Below are 17,494 nucleotides of genomic sequence, written 5' to 3'. Positions count from 1 at the left end.
TGCAAATCCAGACTCTGTTCTTTATCCTCACCACCACCCAGGCTACTGGGCAGGCCACAGTGAGAATTCAGTATCAGCTCCTAGAGGGCAGGAGCCATTTCTGTCCCCTTTCTCTGTGCACTATCTCTGTATTTCTGTGGCCTGTGAGTCTCTCTCTTTGCACCGTCCACCCTTAATCTTCCTTCCCGAGCTCATCTTCCGCCATTGGGCATGGAGTGTCTGTTTGGGAGCAACGTGTGTATCAGTCAGCACCTACCCCTTAGTGCATCAAAACTGCAGTGTCCATCTCTCCAGAATATTCTGCACTTCTTCTCCATAGCAGGCAATAAGCCAGGCTCAGGGATTTTTTTTTTTTTTTTTTTTTTGCTTGAGATGGTATCTACCTCCTTAGACATTAAAGACTGAGGAAAGAATGCTGATTTTCATAATAATGATTGTGTTCATCTTGTCTGACCAATGTGAAACCCTGAGGACTTTGGGCACAGGAGAGGTGAATCGTAAGCTGGGCAAGGGCAGAGATCCAGGTTGGCCAGGCCGGGAAGAGAATCCTGGGTGGGTCCTGTAGGAAGGGTCTGGGGTGAGTGAAAACTCTGGAAGCCTGGCTCATGATGATGTGGAGTTTACAGAAGGCGACAATGGGAGCGCGGGGCGGCCAGGCCGACTTTGGTCTTCCCATGAGTCGTTACGTTGCATGTTTATGGGGCTCTCAAATGATCCTTATGGGGATCTTAGCCCGGCACCCACAGCTAGGTGTGGTGTGGATTATTTTGACAGGTGTAGAGAAGACGAAATAGGAACGGTGTGCTCAGGGTGACACGTCCAGTGTGTGACAGAGCCCTTCTCGTTTGTGAAATCCGCCCCTCTCTGATTTACTGCATGGCCACCTTTACCCATGAAGGGGCAGGAGGGGGGTCTCTCCTCATTCCTCCGAGCCTCCCACATTTCCCACTTCACCCAGGGGAGGGGTTGCCTGCTCTGGTGGAGAGGCGTGACTCACACATGAGCTTCAATTGCATCATGGCCCAACTGCCTGTGGGTGGAGAAGGTGGTGCTGGTGCCATGCAATCTGGTCTTCTTGCTTCTTCTTTCCAAGCCAGAAGCTGTTCAAAACAAAGGGCCAAAAACACCAGGCCTAAAGATGAGTGCCCGGAATAGGTGGGTGTGTGCGGCGCGTGTGCTCAACGTGGATGGGCCGGTCAGTGGTAGCATCTGACCCCCTGCCAGGCTCCGGATGGTTGAGGGGGCTCCGAGGGACCTTCCGGGGCGCCCTCCTCCCTCGGATCACCACGCGGTAAATGAGAAAATTCCTGCCGACTGCCCGGGAGCCCGTCAATAACTATCCTAATCTCCCTGGCAGCCCCCAGAAGTGAATTTACAGCGACGTGGTAAAAATGAGGCTCCATGATCAATGGGTCCCTGGGCAGCCTCCTCCAGGAGACACAAATGTATATTGTAACAAAACTTTATTTTCTTCCGAAAATTGCCTGCATGATTAATATGGCCCGACACAGCCCAAGCTGTTCCGCATAAAAAAACAAGCCGCTCTTCTGGCTCCTTCTTCAGCGCTGTCCCCCTCTCACTCCATTCCTTCATCTGGTTTCCTTTGTTTTCTCCTCTAACAGGCGTGCTATGTATTGTTCAGTCTCACTCAAGGAGGGGGAGAATGTATGGAAATGCCCTAGCTCGCTCTTCCATTCTCCTTGGTTTGCTCTCGGTATTTCCAACGAGGCTCAGCCATAGCACGGACGCAAATTCGCTAGTCCTCTCGGGATGGAGTGCGGTGCTCCTGTGACTGAGCCATGCAGAGCACGTGCTCTTACATGACCGGGAGCTCTCCACTGCGGTGTCCAGCCTCCGTGAAAAGAACTCTTCTCTTTCCCTCCATTTTTCAGGGCTGGGAGAGTTGCTACGAGGGAGGACCTCGGAGGCAGGCAGTCCCGTCTCCTGCCCACCCCCCCAAGGAGATTCTAGGAAGAGTTGGGGTGCAAGAAGACTCGGGGTGTCTCAGGCAGCATGCTCCTATGCAGGCGGAAGACCCGCTTCCTTGATTATGATTATTTACATGTGCATTTTATGGCCTAGAATGCAGGCTCCACCAGAGCAGGGTCTCCAGTAGATGTCTCCGTTTGGGTTCCCCAGAAGCAGACCCTGAGACAAAGATTTGAGTGCGTCGGTTGATTGGGAAAGTGGAGAGAACACCGCTAGGGGCGTGGGGATGTAGGACTTAGAAGGGAAGGCATCCCCCAAAGGATGTGGGTGACGGAGCCTAATCCCACTGGGGGACTTTGGGGGCCTTTGTAAACCACCCCCTCAGAGTCACCTGCTCCAGGGGTGAGCGAGCTGGGGTATTGATGCACCAACTCCTGGCAGATGGGGGCAGGGGCATTGCTTAGGTGTCAGCAAAGCAGGTTCCAGGCAATGAGATGCGGGTGCCTGGAGTGGGAAATCGGGCAGGTGGGCACTGAAGTGGGACCAGGTAAATTTGGGAGAATCGGGGCTGGGTCCCTTAACACTCTCCTTCTTAGGGTTTAGCCAGGAGGGGCCAAGAGGGAACCAGTGATTCACACCTTGGGAGGATGTGTCCATGCATCTGTCCCCAGTGTCTGTGCCTTCCTCCTTCCTCTCTCTCCCCCCAGGTGCAAGGAGCTAAAGTACGCCAAGGAGCTGCCCCAGATCTCCATCATATTTATCTTTGTGAACGAGGCCCTGTCGGTGATCCTGCGGTCAGTCCACAGCGCTGTCAACCACACGCCAACACACCTGCTCAAGGAGATCATCCTGGTGGACGACAACAGTGATGAAGGTAAAGGGTGGCCCAGCTGTTCTGGAGAGGAACGTGGCGCATGCACAACGTCAGCGGGGGGAAACGCCGCTCGAGTTGTGGCGTGAGCCCACCTGTCTTTGTCTCCTGTCCCTGGGGCATCCTGCGGGGTGCGAGGTGTTTTGAGGAAGACATTGGGGCGAACACTGGTTCATTAGACCACAAGTCCTAGAGGGCCCTTAAGAATGATTGACTGGCCACATATCTAGACTCAGTTCCCCTCTCTGTATGACCTCAAGTCGATGACACTGAAACGCTGAATTCCTCCATGCTCCCTGTCCCCAACCCCATTGCCATCGTCCCATGATGGGAACCATATCTGAAGTTCCCTCTGGGCTGCTGTTCCCAAAATGACCATAGGTGGAAAGGAGCAGTGTCCACAGGCCTTCCAGGGTTCAGCTCTGTTAGGAATGATGGCTCAATGAAAAAAATCTCAAACAAGCAAGTGTTGGGCAGCAATAACAAAAGTCCTCTGAGGTCCTTGGAGACAAGTCAGGGAGAGGGCTGGTGTCCAGGTGGGGGTGCTGGGGGATTGGTCTTGCTAATTGTGCCTTGGTGTTGGCTCTTAGCCTCCAGAATTCACTGTGCTCACTGCAGGGAGAAAGCCCCACAAGCAGATGACATAAAAGAAGGCCAGCCAGTGTGCGTGCTCTAGGCCAAGGAGGCTTATCTTCTGAGCCACGGAAGGATTAGGGACAGGCTAAGCCCCTTGCTCTCAGCATGCTGAGTAGAGGAGGATTTACCCATGTGTGCTCCCAGGTCAGGAGAGGGTGAAGAAGCAGGAGGACCATGCCACAGGTCCTGAGTGAACCCTGATTGCCTTCAGGAGCTCTGGGCTGAGCCTGTCACATGTCAATGGCCCAGGTGCTGAAGTCCGCCTGGCCCTCCTGAACTGGCTGGCCCTTACACTGAGGGCTCTGGGGCACCTGGGCCCGGCAATATGCCAGTCAGGGTATGCCCCCTGCACTGGGGCCTCCAGATTCTGAGGGTGGATGTGTCATTTGTTGTATTTGTCACATCCTTATTTTTCTCTTTTTACCTTTGGCCACTTCATTATCTGTTGATCCTTCTCAAACTGACATTGATAGTCTCCTGGTGAGAACACGGCACGTTCCGTTCCCCGAAGCCTTGAGGTTGTCTGGTCAAGTCTGTCTCCCAGATGTGGCTCCCAGAGCCCCTCCCTGCAGCCTCCCTGTGTGCCCACCATGGAGCTCTTGCTTCAGCAAAGGGAACCCCTGATCCCGTGCCCTCCGTTTGCTGGCTAGAGTCCACACACTTGCTTCCTACGTGTCCCCTGTGTCACCTTCTCAAAGAATCCCTCACTGCTATCCTAAGGCCCTTGCTCTGTGCTCCCTCAGCTTCTGAAGCTCGTAGCAGGTGATACCTCTGAGTCTGGCACAAGTGGCCTTTCAGCGCTGGGCAGGACTTGGTTTCCCAGGGCCTGGCTGGTAGCCGGGCCTCGGTGAGCCTCACCCGGCCTGGGAGTGAGTGATGAAGGAGAACAGGGCTGGCAAGGGCCAGTGGGGGCTAACAGCATGGCTGGAGGCTGGGCGGAGAAGAGCTCGCAAACCCAGAGAAGAGAGCGGGGGATCTCTTCTGGACCGAACTGGGGTGAGGACTCACTCCCCGTGGGGCTCACTCCCCTGAGGAAATCTTGGCAGAGCTCAGCGAGGGAGGAAGAAATGGAAGTCCAAGCCAGTCCCAACCAGAACTCAAGCTGTGGTGGTCTCTGGTGGGTGTCTTAGTTTGAGCTCCCCCAGAAGCAGCCCCTGAGACAAAAGATTTGAGTGTGCTAGTTGATCTGCGAGGGGGAGAGAACACCTCTAGGAGCATAGGGAAAGTAGGGAAGGGAAGGCATCCCCCAAAGGGTGTGGTGTGCAGACTGCCCCTGGGGCCGACAGAGCCTCACCCCACGGGGGGCATTCTGGGAATGGAGGGAGTGTAAAGCCCTCTCCTCTGGGTCAGCCTGCTCCAGGCGCGAGGGAACTGAGGTATTTACGCACCTTCGGCTTTCCCATCAGCACCTCCTGGAGCGCCCCCCCCCCGCCCCCCGGAGGAAATTCTGTTTCAGGAGGTCTGCAGTAGGGCTGAGAATTTGCGTTTCTCATAAATTCCCAGGTGGTGCTGATGCTACTGGTGTGGAGACCGCCCACTGAGTACCACTGATTAAGTGCTATTTCCGTGGTTCACATTTCAGGTGGAAATGAAGCTGTTTAGGGGGTAAGAAAAAGGGCAGGGCAGGTATTTGGTCCAGTCTGACCGTAAAGTTAATTCCCATTCAACCTCTGCCCCTGCCCTCCGCCCCCAACCCCGCCAAAATGCCCAGTGGACTATATTAACACGGTTTTCCTCTTTTCCTTCCTTGGATTTAGCCTCTGTATTTTCTCCAGGCCAGAAGTGCCTTGTCTTTAACTGGAAAAGGAACTTAAGATTTTTTTCTCTGTTGAGATTTTCTTTGTGACTAGTATTCTCGAGTTTTGTAAATGTTCTATATACACTTGAAAAGACCCCCACACACTCTAATCATGGAACTGAATCCCTGCCAGACATCAGTTTTGTGTATTTAGATAGACTCTGAGTTTATTTCCTTAAGTCTTTTTGATAATGGTGTTTTAAAATCTCCTCTGACAATGACTATTCCTTCCTGCGTTCCTAATAACGTTTGATTTCTGTATTTTGTTGTCAGTTTCTTTGACAACTATAGATTTGTATCCGCATGGCTTCATTATTAGTGGTGGTTGTCACCATTATGTAATGCTCCCTTTATCTTAAAAGCGTATTTTTTTCTTGCCTTGAATTTTGTTCATCTAACTTTAATATTGTGATCCCTGCTTACCTTCTGTTTGAGGGTGATTAAACCATTTTTTTCCAGCCTTAACCATATTTTCTGATCTCAAAAGTAATGCATGCTTTTTGTAGGAAAATTGACTATGTCAAAAAGGACTTGTAATTGGAAAATACAAATACTGCGCAGACTAACTGAAGGCAAATGCTCATTCCCCCACGTTCTCCCCTTCTTTTTTAATGCATAGGTTACGTAGTTAAAATCCTGTAGTAAAAACAAGTTAATGTTCTTCTTGTTTTCCCCCCTGAACTGTGAAACATAACATTCATCTTTTTATTAAGAATGATCTGGGGCACCCAGGTGGCTCAGTCAGTTGAGCATCTGGCTCTTGGTTTCGGCTCAGGTCATGATCTCATGGGTTATGGAATCAAGCCCTGTGTCTGGCTCTGTGCTTAAAGGGGAGTCTGCTTGAAAAATTCTCCATCCGCCCCTCCCCCTCCTGTTGCTCTCTAAAATAAATGAATGAACCTAAATAATGCAAACATCATTTTCATGAGGGTAGAGTGGTCCATTCTCAGGCTGGTCTAGACTGGCTCAGGTGATAACTATAATTCCTCACCTCTGTGTTATCACACACATTAAAGAAAAATGAGGCTTTTTCAGGGAAAGAAAAAGAAAGAGAGAGAAAAAAGAGAAAGAAAGAAAGGAAGAGGAAAAAAAAACCTTGGGCTCAGGGAATATGTGAATAAATGTGAATAAAATCCAGATGACTCTGGATCTGTGTGCATAGGCAAGTCAGCATCTTTCCCTTGTTAGTTTTTTTTTTTAAATGGTTTCTTTCATTCAGCTTCAATGTTGACTTTGGCCTAAGTTAAGCCCAAGTAAGATACAATGCTTTGTGCTCATGTACATTAAACTGAAATCACTCAGGCAAACTTTGCCAGCGATCACTGCTCACCCGATCCAGTGGGCATTTCCCTGCTCCGATCTGGCCACATCTGACATCGTTGGTGGCTTCCTTCCTGGCACTTTTCTCCTCCTGAGGCCCCAGCACCACTGTCTTCTCCACCTTGACTCCTTGCTTCCAATGGGATCACTCATGCTGCTCACCATCAGGACACAGTGGGCACTTTCTCCCGTGTGCATGTTCTGAATTATCTCCAAATCCATCCTTCTGGCGCAAGGTAACTTAACCTCTCCCTTGAGCCCCAAACCTGTGTCTTCTGTGTCCTCAATGGCCCAGGGTCCCTCTGAACCATAAGCTCAGTCTGTCCAATGACTAGCTTAGTAGTATTCTCCTCTCAGCCTTGGACACCTGCTTCTCATTCTTTATCTCCTGTGTCAGTGAAGGGCTTTACCTCTTCTCTGTGTTCTCATCACCAAAGACTGGAAGGCTTTTCATTCTATCTCTGCTCCATTTCTCAGCATCCGCTTCGTTCCTCTTGAGCGTGATCCTGTCTGGCCATATCCCGAGTCTCTGGTCTTTGTTTAGGTACTTGGCGTTCTTTGCCTTGATCTTTATTTGAGGGTTTGAGGGCGAGGGGATTCGGGTGCATGGAATTATATCGATCATAATTCTCAACATACCCCATCATGGTCATCCTTTATCATTTCCCCTTACTTTTAATGGAGATATAATTCACATAACATAGAATACATCATTATACAGTGTATACCGTTCAGTGGTTTTCATTATATCCACGGTGTTTTGCAATTATAACCACTAATTCCAGAATATTTTCATCCCCCCCAAAGAGATCCTGAACCTGTTAGCCATCTCTTTCAGTTCCTCTGACAACCACCAAGATACTTTCTGTCTCTATGAATTTGCCTTTTCTGGACATTTGAGATCAATGAAATCTACAGTATGTGGCCTTTTGTGTCTGGCTTCTTTCACTTAACATAATGTTTTCCACGTTCATCCATGTTGTAGCATAGATCATTACTTCATTCCTTTTAGTGGCTCAGTAATACTCTGTTGTGTGGATCTAGCACATTTTATTTATCCATTCATCAGTTGATGGATATCTGGGTTGTTCCTGCTTTTTGGTTATTAGGAATAATACCACTGTGAACATTTATGATAAGTTGTTGTGTGGACATGTTTTGAGGTCTCTTGGATGTATACCTAGGAGTAAAATCACCAGGTCATGTGATAAATCCATGGTTCATTTTTTGAGAAATCATCAGACTTTTCCACAACCACAATGTTTTTCACAGTGGCTGCACCATTTTTTGTTCCTGCCAGCAACGTATGAAAGTTCCAATTTCTCCACATGCTTAACAACATTTGTTAGTTTCCTTTAAAAAAAAATTATGGCCACCGGAGGTGATAGCTTGTGGTTTGATTTGCATTTCCCTAATGACTAATTATTTTGAGCATCTTTTCATGTGCTCATTTGCCACTAGTCTATCTTTGGAGAAACGTCTATTCAAAACTTTTGCCCGTTTTTAAAATGGGTTGTCTTTTTAGTGTTGAACTGTAATTGCTTATGTCTCCTGGGTACATGCTCTTATCAAATATATTCTGTAAGTCTTTTTTTGCAAATGTATTTGCAGATATTGTCTTCCATTCTGTGGGTTGTCTTTTCTCTTTCTTGATAGTGTCCTTTGATGCACAAACAGTTTTAATTTTCATGAAGTTTGGTTTGTTTATTTTTCCTTTGAGTGTACGAGATTTTGGTGTCATATCTAAGAAACCGTTGCCTAATCCGAGGTCACAAAGATTTACATCTATATTCTCTTCTAAGTGTCCTATAGTTTTAGCTTTTACATGTAGCTCTGTATCCATTGTGAATTGTTTGTATATGGTTTGAGGTAGGGGTCTGAATTAATTTTTTTTCCATGAGGATATGCAGTCGTCCCAGTACCATTTGTTGAAGAGACTGTCTTTCCCCATCGAATGGTCATGGCATCCTTGTCAAAAATAAACTGCCTTGGAAATGTGAGGGTTTATTTTTGGACTTTATATCCTGTGTCATTGATCTACGTGTCTTTCCTGGTGCTAGTACCACCCTGTCTTGATAACTCTTCCTTTGTAGTAAGTTTTAAAATCAGGAAGTGAGTCTTCCAAACTTCTTCTTTTTCAAGATTGTTTTGTCCATTCTGGGTCCCACATGTTGACATACGAATTTTAGGACCAGTTTGTCCATTTCTGCAAAAAGGCAGTTGGAATTTTGTCAGGTTTTGCATTGAAGCTATAGGTCAATTTGAGGGGTATTGTCATCTTAGCAATATTAACACTGCTAATCCATGACATGGAGTGCCTCTGTTTATTTAGATCTTCTTTAATCACTTTCAACAGTGTTTTGTAGTTTTCGATGTACAAGACTTGCCTATTTTGGTTAAATTTATTCCTAGATATTTTATTATTTTTGATGCTGTTGTAAGTAGAATCGTTTTCTTAATTTCATTTTTGGAATACTCATTGCTCATGTATGGAAATGCAACTGGTTTTTGTATATCAATCTTGTGTTCTTCTATGTTGCTAAACTTATTTATTAGCTCTGATTGTGTGTGTGTGTGTGTGTGTGTGTGTGTGTGTGTGTATTCTTTAGAGTTTTCTATCTAGAATATCATGGCATCCTCAAATAGTGACAAGTTTATTCTCACTTCCCAATCTGGATGCCTTTTATTTATTTTCCTTGCTTAGTTTTCCTGGTCCTTTATTTTTAGAAATGTACTTTTTACCAAATGCCTGATATGCCATCATGTCTAGAACAAGAGCAGTGACCCATGTGCTATCCTAATTGTTTACAGTAGGCTCTTCGGGAGATGGCAGCTAAGTCATGAGTGAGCTCAGGAAAACACAGGGCTCACCCCATTGGGGACATCTAGCAGGCTATTGTGTGGACCAGGGTTGGGTATAAGGCGAAAATCTGGACAGAAGGAATGGCTGCTCTGTGTTTTCTGCCTGTGACCTCATCAAGGTACACTGTTTACGATTAGGCGGAGGTCGAAGCAGACCATGTCTGAGGGACAAAATGAATGTCCTCAGCTGATCCAGGCAGCAGGCATGGAGAGACAGAGCACAAACTCTATCAGCCTGTGGCCAGAATATCCAATTATAGGGGAGAATGGCGACAATCTCTCCTCATTCAGATTATCATTTCACTTATTAGAGCAGAAAAGATGACGAAGATTAAGAAGAGTCGGTGTCAGTGAGGATACAGAGAAAAGAGACTCTTATATACTTATCACAGGACAGAACCACATGTCTGAAGAACAATTTATCAATTCGTCTTAAAAGTTCTTGTCTCATTCAGACAACCTATCCTCAGTTTAAAAATGAGGTATGCTTGCAGGAGAGAGAGTAATGGCAGCTCTCCATGTATCTGTCTCAAGTCCCACTGATCTGTTGTGGACAGTTGGCCGCAATGGCTGTATGTCATTGTCACCTGGGATCCTTCCTCACCATCCTCCTGGGGACCTCCTTTGCCCCCCTCCACGTTTTTCTCATCTTGGTTTCCATGCTTATTTTGGCAAAACACAACAGAAGCGTCCTTAAGAAAGATTGCAAGGAAGATAAACTCTTTCGAGATCATCCAAGGCTGAAGAAAGCTTTATCCTAATTTTCTGTGTGACTGATGGCCTGGTTGAGATAGATATCACCTACTTTCAGAATTTTGATGCTTTTGCTTCGTTATCTTTTTTCAGTGTTTTTTAAAAGAACAAAGGCATTCTGAATTCTGATCCTTTGTGTGTGTTTTTTCCTTTCTGGGAGCTGGTAGAATCTTCATTTTGTCCCCAGAGTTTTGAAATTCAGAATGATGAGCCTTGGTGTGGGTCAGTTTTCATCCACTGGGCTGGACATTTAGTGGCTTCAAGCTGGAATCGAATGTCTATCAGTTTTCGGAAAATTTCTTGGAATATTTCATTGCTGATTCCTCCCCATTTTTCTCGGTTCTCTATTTCAGCATCTCCCATTATTCCATCTTTTTCCCCATTACTCTATTATTAAGCCTCTTGGGCGGAACCTTTAATTTTCTTATCTTTTCTCTGCCGCCTTATCTTTCCTTATATTTTTGCTCTGCTTTGTTTGCTCTCTTCAATTTTATCTTCCTTCCCTTCTATTCAGTTTTTTATCTCTGCTATCATGATTTTACTTTCAAGCACTCATTTTTATTCTCTGAGAGTTCCTTTTTATAGCATATTGTTCTTATTTAATAGAGGCAATATGTTTTCTTATCCCCTGGAGAATATTAATAATATTTTGTCTTTTGTTTTGTTTTTCGATTTTTCTCCCGGCACGGTCTGTTTCCACACGTTGCTGTTTTGCTCCTTACAGTTTGGTTTCTGTCTCCCACATCAGAGGCCTCCCGCATCGTGATCCCCGCTGGTTTTGACAGCAGAGGGGTCGCGTGGGCTGGAGCATGCGGTGGGGACGGGGGTCTGGTGGTCGGTTGCCTTTCAAATTGCCTTCCCTCTGGTCCTCCTCATTTCTGTTTCCGCATTTTACCCCCAGTTCAAGAGGTATCTGGTGCTGTTGCCTTCTCTGTCCCTCGAGGTATAAATTGAGTTGGTTCTCAGTGTTTCCCATGGTTAGCTTGGGGTCAGCTCCCACATGGCTGTGAGCTTTCTACCCCTTTCCAGCTTCCCCAATATTGTGCTTTGTGTCTCCTCTTGTGTTTTCTCTGACCTTGGAATAGACCTATGTATGGGTCTCTTTTATTTCATTTTTTAAAATCCCTTTACTATAGTTTTCAGTGGCTTTGAGTAGGGAAGTGTGTCAGATTCACGAATTAAATTCATCTTCTTAATCTGAAAATTCCACATTAATTTTTAAGAACTTTTAATACGAATTAATAAATTGCTCTCCAGATACGTGGTTCTGTCCCATGAGAAGGATGCGAGAGAGTCTTTTCCTCTGCACCCTCCCCGACACTGACTCTGATTTATCTTGTTCATCCTTATGGTTCTGATGAGTGAAAAGTGACAGAGCTTTTTTTTCACTTTAAATTTTTTATCGTTATGTTAATCACCATACATGACATTATTAGTTTTGGATGTAGTGTTCCATGATTCCTTGTTTGTGCATAACACCCAGTGCTCCACGCAGAACGTGCCCTCTTTAATACCCATCCCCAGGCTGACCCATCCCCCCGCCCCCCTCCCCTCTAGAACCCTCAGTTTGTTTCTCAGAGTCCATCGTCTCTCATGGTTCGTCTCTCCCTCCGATTTCCCCCCCTTCATTCTTCCCCTCTTGCTCTCTTCTTCTTCTTTTTTTTTCCTTAACATATGTTGCATTATTTGTTTCAGAAGTACAGATCTGTGATTCAACAGTCTTGCACAATTCACAGCGCTCACCATAGCACATACCCTCCCCAATGTCTATCACCCAGCCACCCCATCCCTCCCACCCCCCACCACTCCAGCAACCCTCAGTTTGTTTTCTGAGATTAAGAATTCCTCATATCAGTGAGGTCGTATGATACATGTCTATCTCTGATTGAGAAAAGTGACATACTTTTAAATCCACATTTTTTTAAATCTTTTTGGAGCTTTTTCATATGTTTAACTGTCTTTATTTTTGTAGAGATTTGCCAGTTGATGACCCCATGTTCTGTTCCCCCTGGAGTATTTATCTTTGCCTTACTGATTCGTAAGAACTTTGTATATGTGAAATAAACTCCTTTCACATTCATCTTACAGGTATTTCTCCCAACTTGTGCTTTTGACTTTAACTTGTTTATTGTATTTTTTGACAAATATTTACATTTTTGTGTAGTCAAATCCCGTCAGTCTTTTTTTTTCTTTTAGTGATGTCCTGAGAGAGTTATTCATCATCCCTAGATGACACAAATATTCATGCATATTTTCATACAGGTAAATCTTTTTTTTTTTTTCAAAGTCAATTCCAAATGGGTTAAATATTTTTGTCTTCAGGTATAAGAGGTTCAGCACAGAGACCCTTGTCGCAAAGTATGCTTATCTCAACTTCTTTAATAATCTATCCTCAGGGCGCCTGGGTGGCACAGTCGTTAGGCATCTGCCTTTGGCTCAGGTCATGATCCCAGGGTCCTGGGATCGAGCACCACGTCGGGCTCCCTGCTCAGCGGGAAGCCTGCTTCTCCCTCTCCCGCTCCCCCTGCTTGTGTTCCCTCTCTCGCTGTCTCTCTCTCTCTCTCTGTCAAAATAAATAAATAAAATCTTTAAAAAAAATAATCTATCCTTATTTACCACTGATTTGACATTTCCTATTTTCATATGCTAAAATATTCTAGATTTGGAAACATGACAGCTGAATCACAGGAGGATTGATCCGTTTTGGGGGAGGGTGAAGAGGAATGAGGAGTCATAGAGGGGTCCTGGCTCTGGTGACGGGGCGGGGGGCGGCGGTATTGGCTCCACTCATTAAGGGGAATATGACAGAAGTAGCAGGTGTTGGAAGGAGACTGAGTTCACTTTTTTGGATATGCCAAGTCCAAATTCCTGTGGAAGTTTAGTACGCCTTCAAACCTCAGGTGAGGGGTAATTGCAGCCATCAAGATAATATTAATGGCTTGAAACAATATTAGACTAAAATAATATTAAAATAACAATAGAAGCTTCTTTATTTCTACAATCATAATCCTTAATACATTTTTAAATAGGCCGTTTTTTAAAGCATTTTTTTAAAAGACTTTATTTATTCCACCTGAGACACACAGAGAGAGAGAGAGAGAGAGCATGAGCAGGGAGAGAGGCAGTGGGAGAGGGAGAAGCAGGCTTCCCGCTGAGCCAGGAGCCCGATGTGGGGCTCGATCCCAGGACCCCGGGATCATGACCCGAGCCAAAGGCAGACACTTAACCATCTGAGCCACCCAGGCGTCCCTAAATAGGTCTTATCAATAGTTTTCAACTACTTTTTAAAAACTTCCCTCATTAGCATTCTTTGTTCTTAGGCAATAGTGGTGGAAGAAAAAGTAGAATCAAATCCTGTGTGGTGTTGGCCAAGGCCCTTACCTTTTCTGATCTTGAGTACATTGGGAATAATAGTGGCTTTTGTGCAGGGTTTAAATTGTGAGGTTTAGAAGTAATACTTGCAAAAGCCCACAGCACAAGTCCTAGAAGTATAATAAAGGATGTTCTCATTGAGTGTGCTCACGGTATTATTTGATTTGCTAGCTCCAGATTGTTCTTTAACACTCTACTTCTCTGTCACCTCCCCTGGGGAGCCTTCCTGGATTTCCCAGCTATGGCAGGGTTGGGGGCCCTTCGCCTCTGTTCCCTGGGCACCAGGGTGGAGTTTGGCACAACACTTGGCCTGCTGCATTGCCTTCGTGTACTTGCCCATCTCTGGACTGTGAGCCCCTTTAGGGCAAGAACCATAGCTCCTTCTTGCTGCATTCCCAGCACCCCGCACACTGCTGAGTTACATTGATTGCAGACTATGTTCATTTAAATTGCATGTGTGCAAATTTTTTTTTCTACTTCACCCGGGACTTTTTGTACTTGGTCTCGTTGTACATATTTGGGCTTCAGTGCTGTAGCTCTTTTGGTTGAGATCTCAAAAAGCACCGACCTCCAGTAATCGGCATTGGAGTCTCTTGGTGCTCAGGACGGCCGTATACCTGCTCACTGGTACTTCCCTGCGGGGCCAAGCACCCCCGACCAGGCTCTTCTCTTGGCTGGCGCATTCAGAGGTTGAAAGCAGGATGGCTCAAGTTAGAAGACTTCTTTGAGTGGGAGGTCATACCCTCTGGTCTTCCAGAAGGGATTTAGGAGATGGCACCTGGCATTGTTTGCTTTTCTTCTTGGTTTATAGTTGCAGGGCTGGGAGAAATCCTGTGTTTCTGGAAGATAACATTTTTCTGGTGTTGTTGAGGCTCCGAGTCAAGTGGCCAGGAGACACCTTGTTATCACACAGCTCCATGCTGGCCCAGGCTTCCTTACTGGAACATCACCTGCTTTTCCCACAGCCTGCAGAGAGCCTTCCTAATCGGGGACAATACTTGTTTTTGTTCCCATCCAGATCGCTGTGGTGCGACCGCATTGGCTCTGTGGTTCTGTAATCACAACCGGGTTGTGTGTTTACATTTCTCCTTGTGTATTTTTAGGCCATGAGGAGGAAAGATTAAGAAAGAGAGTGTATACTTTTACAGAGGCGACACTGGGAGAACCCCAATGAAATCTTGATAGGCTAACTGGCTTTGAAAGACAATGATGAAAAAAATGCAATAATGACAGCAAAAACACCTTGCTATTTTGAAATAATTTTCAATTCATAAGAAGTTGCAAAAATGAGCAAAAGTCTGATGTGTCTTCACTCCGTTCCTCCCAGTGCCTATCATCTCGCCAAACTCTAGTCCATGATCATGACTGGGACATTGACTTTGGTACTGTCCACAGACCTTGCTCTGATTTGACCAGTTGAATGTGCGTGTGTGGGGTGTGTGTGTGTGTGTGTGTGTGTGTGTGCAGGTGGTTCTGTACAGTTTTAGCACATGTGTACATTCCTGTAACCAGCACAATTAAGGTACAGAACTGTGCCTACACCCCAAAGCTCCCCCATGCTCTCCTTCAATACCCACACCCCACTCCCACCCCCATCCCTGACCCCTGACAACCACTGATCTGTTCTCCGTCCTATAATTTTGTTATTTCCAGAATGTTCTCTAAATTGATTCATACGGTATCTAATCTTTTTACACTCAGCATGGGTCCCTTGAGATCGGTCCTAGTTGCCGTGTGTACAGAGTTCATTCCTTTTGATTTCTGCACAGAGTTCCATGATATAGCTTCATCACAGTCTGTTTCCCCCTCGGCCCATGGAAGGACATTTGGGTTGTTTCATTTGGGGTTTTTACCAATAAAGTTGCTATCAACATTTGTGTATAGATGTTCATGTGAAAATAAATCTTCATCTCTGTGAGATAGATGACCGAGAATGCAATTGTGGGGTCTTACGATACGTGCATGTTCAAATAAGCTTTTTTGGTCATTCATTCCAGTTGTGTGATATCCCCTCTTCAAAAAGTTCAATTAACTTTTAATCCTCCAACCCAGCCTCCAGTGGAAGAAAAATTTCTGTTTTAACCTTGGTGACCGTGACTAGGGCACGAAAGGGAATGGTTGCATTCTACAAGAACCAGGAGTTATCCAGAATGTTTGTTGAAAGTTTTGCCTCGTGGGCAGACTTAGGGTTCACATTGATGGGAACCAACAAAAATGCTGGAGGGTCTGACCCAACCCCGAGACAAGAGTGAGGCTGACATCAAAAGGAATGAGATTTTGCCGTTTGCAACGACGTGGATGGAACTGGAGGGTGTTATGCTGAGTGACATAAGTCAATCGGAGAAAGACACGTATCATATGACCTCACTGATAGGAGGAATTCTTAATCTCAGGAAACAAACTGAGGGTTGCTGGAGTGGGGGTGGGGTGGGAGGGATGGGGTGGCTGGGTGTTAGACACTGGGGAGGGTATGTGCTATGGTGAGTGCTGTGAATTGTGCAAGACTGTTGAATCACAGATCTGTACTTCTGAAACAAATAATGCAACATATGTTAAGGAAAAAAAAAGAAGAAGATAGCAGGAGGGGAAGAATGAAGGGGAGTAAGTCGGAGGGGGAGACGAACCATGAGAGATGATGGACTCTGCAAAACAAACTGAGGTTTCTAGAGGGGAGGGGGGTGGGGGGATGGGTTAGCCTCGTGATGGGTATTAAAGAGGGCACATTCTGCGTGGAGCACTGGGTGTTATGCATAAACAATGAATCATGGAACACTACATCACAAAAAAAAAAAAAAAAAAGAGCGAGGCTGAGCCAAGGGAGAGTCAGACCCAGGCATTCAAAGGAGTCTGTGAATGACAGGCCACCTCCAGTTCTCTGGGCCACCTGGAGGGAAATACGGCTTGGGAGATGGCTCAAAGCTGTGTTATAATCCCAGCTTCCGCCACTGGAGAGAGACAGGCCTATCTCTCCAGGGGAATCCTAGGGAAGGGAAATGGTGCTTTAGTACGCATCAGATGCCCTTCCCTGAACCTGCCAACAGTGTCTAGGAGGGCAGGGTCATGCACAGAACCACCCAGTAACCATGAGGAAAGCTCCAGAAGGGGAGGGGGCTGGGTGGACCGGCACACCGTGGACAACACCTCAGGGGATTCGTACTTAAGGTTCCTACAAGTTGGGGAAATAAATGAGGTCTTTGTGGTACTTGAGTTGGCCCGTGAGAGAGATTTGGGACATAGGGAAGTGGGAGGAAGCAACAGTAGGAAGAAGTATCCAAATGGAGGCAGGGAAGCTTGGGGTACACAGAGGGAAGCGTGCAGATGAGATTTGATGTGTGAGAATTGATGATGGACTGGAGTCTCAGAGAGAGAGAATCTCAGTCAGGTATGAGGAGCCTTACTGAGCCACAGGATTAAGAAGGGATAGCATGCACCGGTGAGTCTTCGACACCCTCCAACAATGCTGTGCAGCCTCAGAGCAAGAGGGATGCCCAGGCTGCTTCAACAGCCCAGCCCAGGATAGGGATCAGCAAACATGGAAGTGAGATTGAGACAGAGCCGTAGAGCAAGGAAGCCCGGGGGATGTTTGAAATAGTGGTCAGGAAGGCCACCCAAGGCCATTTTCACCTTTGTTCCTCAAAGAGCTGTGTTCGAGTTTGACCTTATTTTATTGGGGAAGAAAATGGGCTGGGTACTTGACATGAGTGTCTATTGATCACGTTAGCTGCGAGCTTTGGTTGACTTGCCCTTTGGCCTCAGGCTATGCTACGGGGTCTGGAAAGGCCCGTGACCAAGACCATCACCCGACCTACAGCGAACCCTTTACTTGCTCTCGCCCTTAGGGCACCATGGCCGCCTTCAGAGTCATGAGGGGTAGGTCTTGACTGATTCACCAATTTCCTGCTTTTCTTACAAGGGAGGACAGTCAGCTGCCTGACCTCAAGGGAGTCTACTAG

The 17,494-nt window shown here is 46.2% G+C and overlaps 1 protein-coding gene across 2 annotated transcripts in view; it reads left to right on the top strand.

The window, feature by feature from the left end:
• The window catches only part of GALNT17 (polypeptide N-acetylgalactosaminyltransferase 17), a 451,342-nt gene that overhangs the window by 197,371 nt on the left and 236,477 nt on the right, over positions 1 to 17,494 (top strand). For both annotated transcript variants that reach the window (XM_028110173.2, XM_028110175.2), the window contains one exon: positions 2,637 to 2,803. In XM_028110173.2, coding sequence (XP_027965974.1) covers positions 2,637 to 2,803 — 167 coding nt within the window. The remainder of the gene's footprint in view (positions 1 to 2,636; positions 2,804 to 17,494) is intronic.

Source organism: Eumetopias jubatus, unplaced genomic scaffold (genome assembly GCF_037043125.1).
Source record: "Eumetopias jubatus isolate StellerSeaLion01/CBP00866 unplaced genomic scaffold, mEumJub1_p1.0 scaffold_12, whole genome shotgun sequence".
Classification (NCBI taxonomy): Eukaryota; Metazoa; Chordata; class Mammalia; order Carnivora; family Otariidae; genus Eumetopias; species Eumetopias jubatus.
Note: the sequence above shows the minus strand (reverse complement) of the source record. Positions and strands in the feature narration are given on the sequence as shown.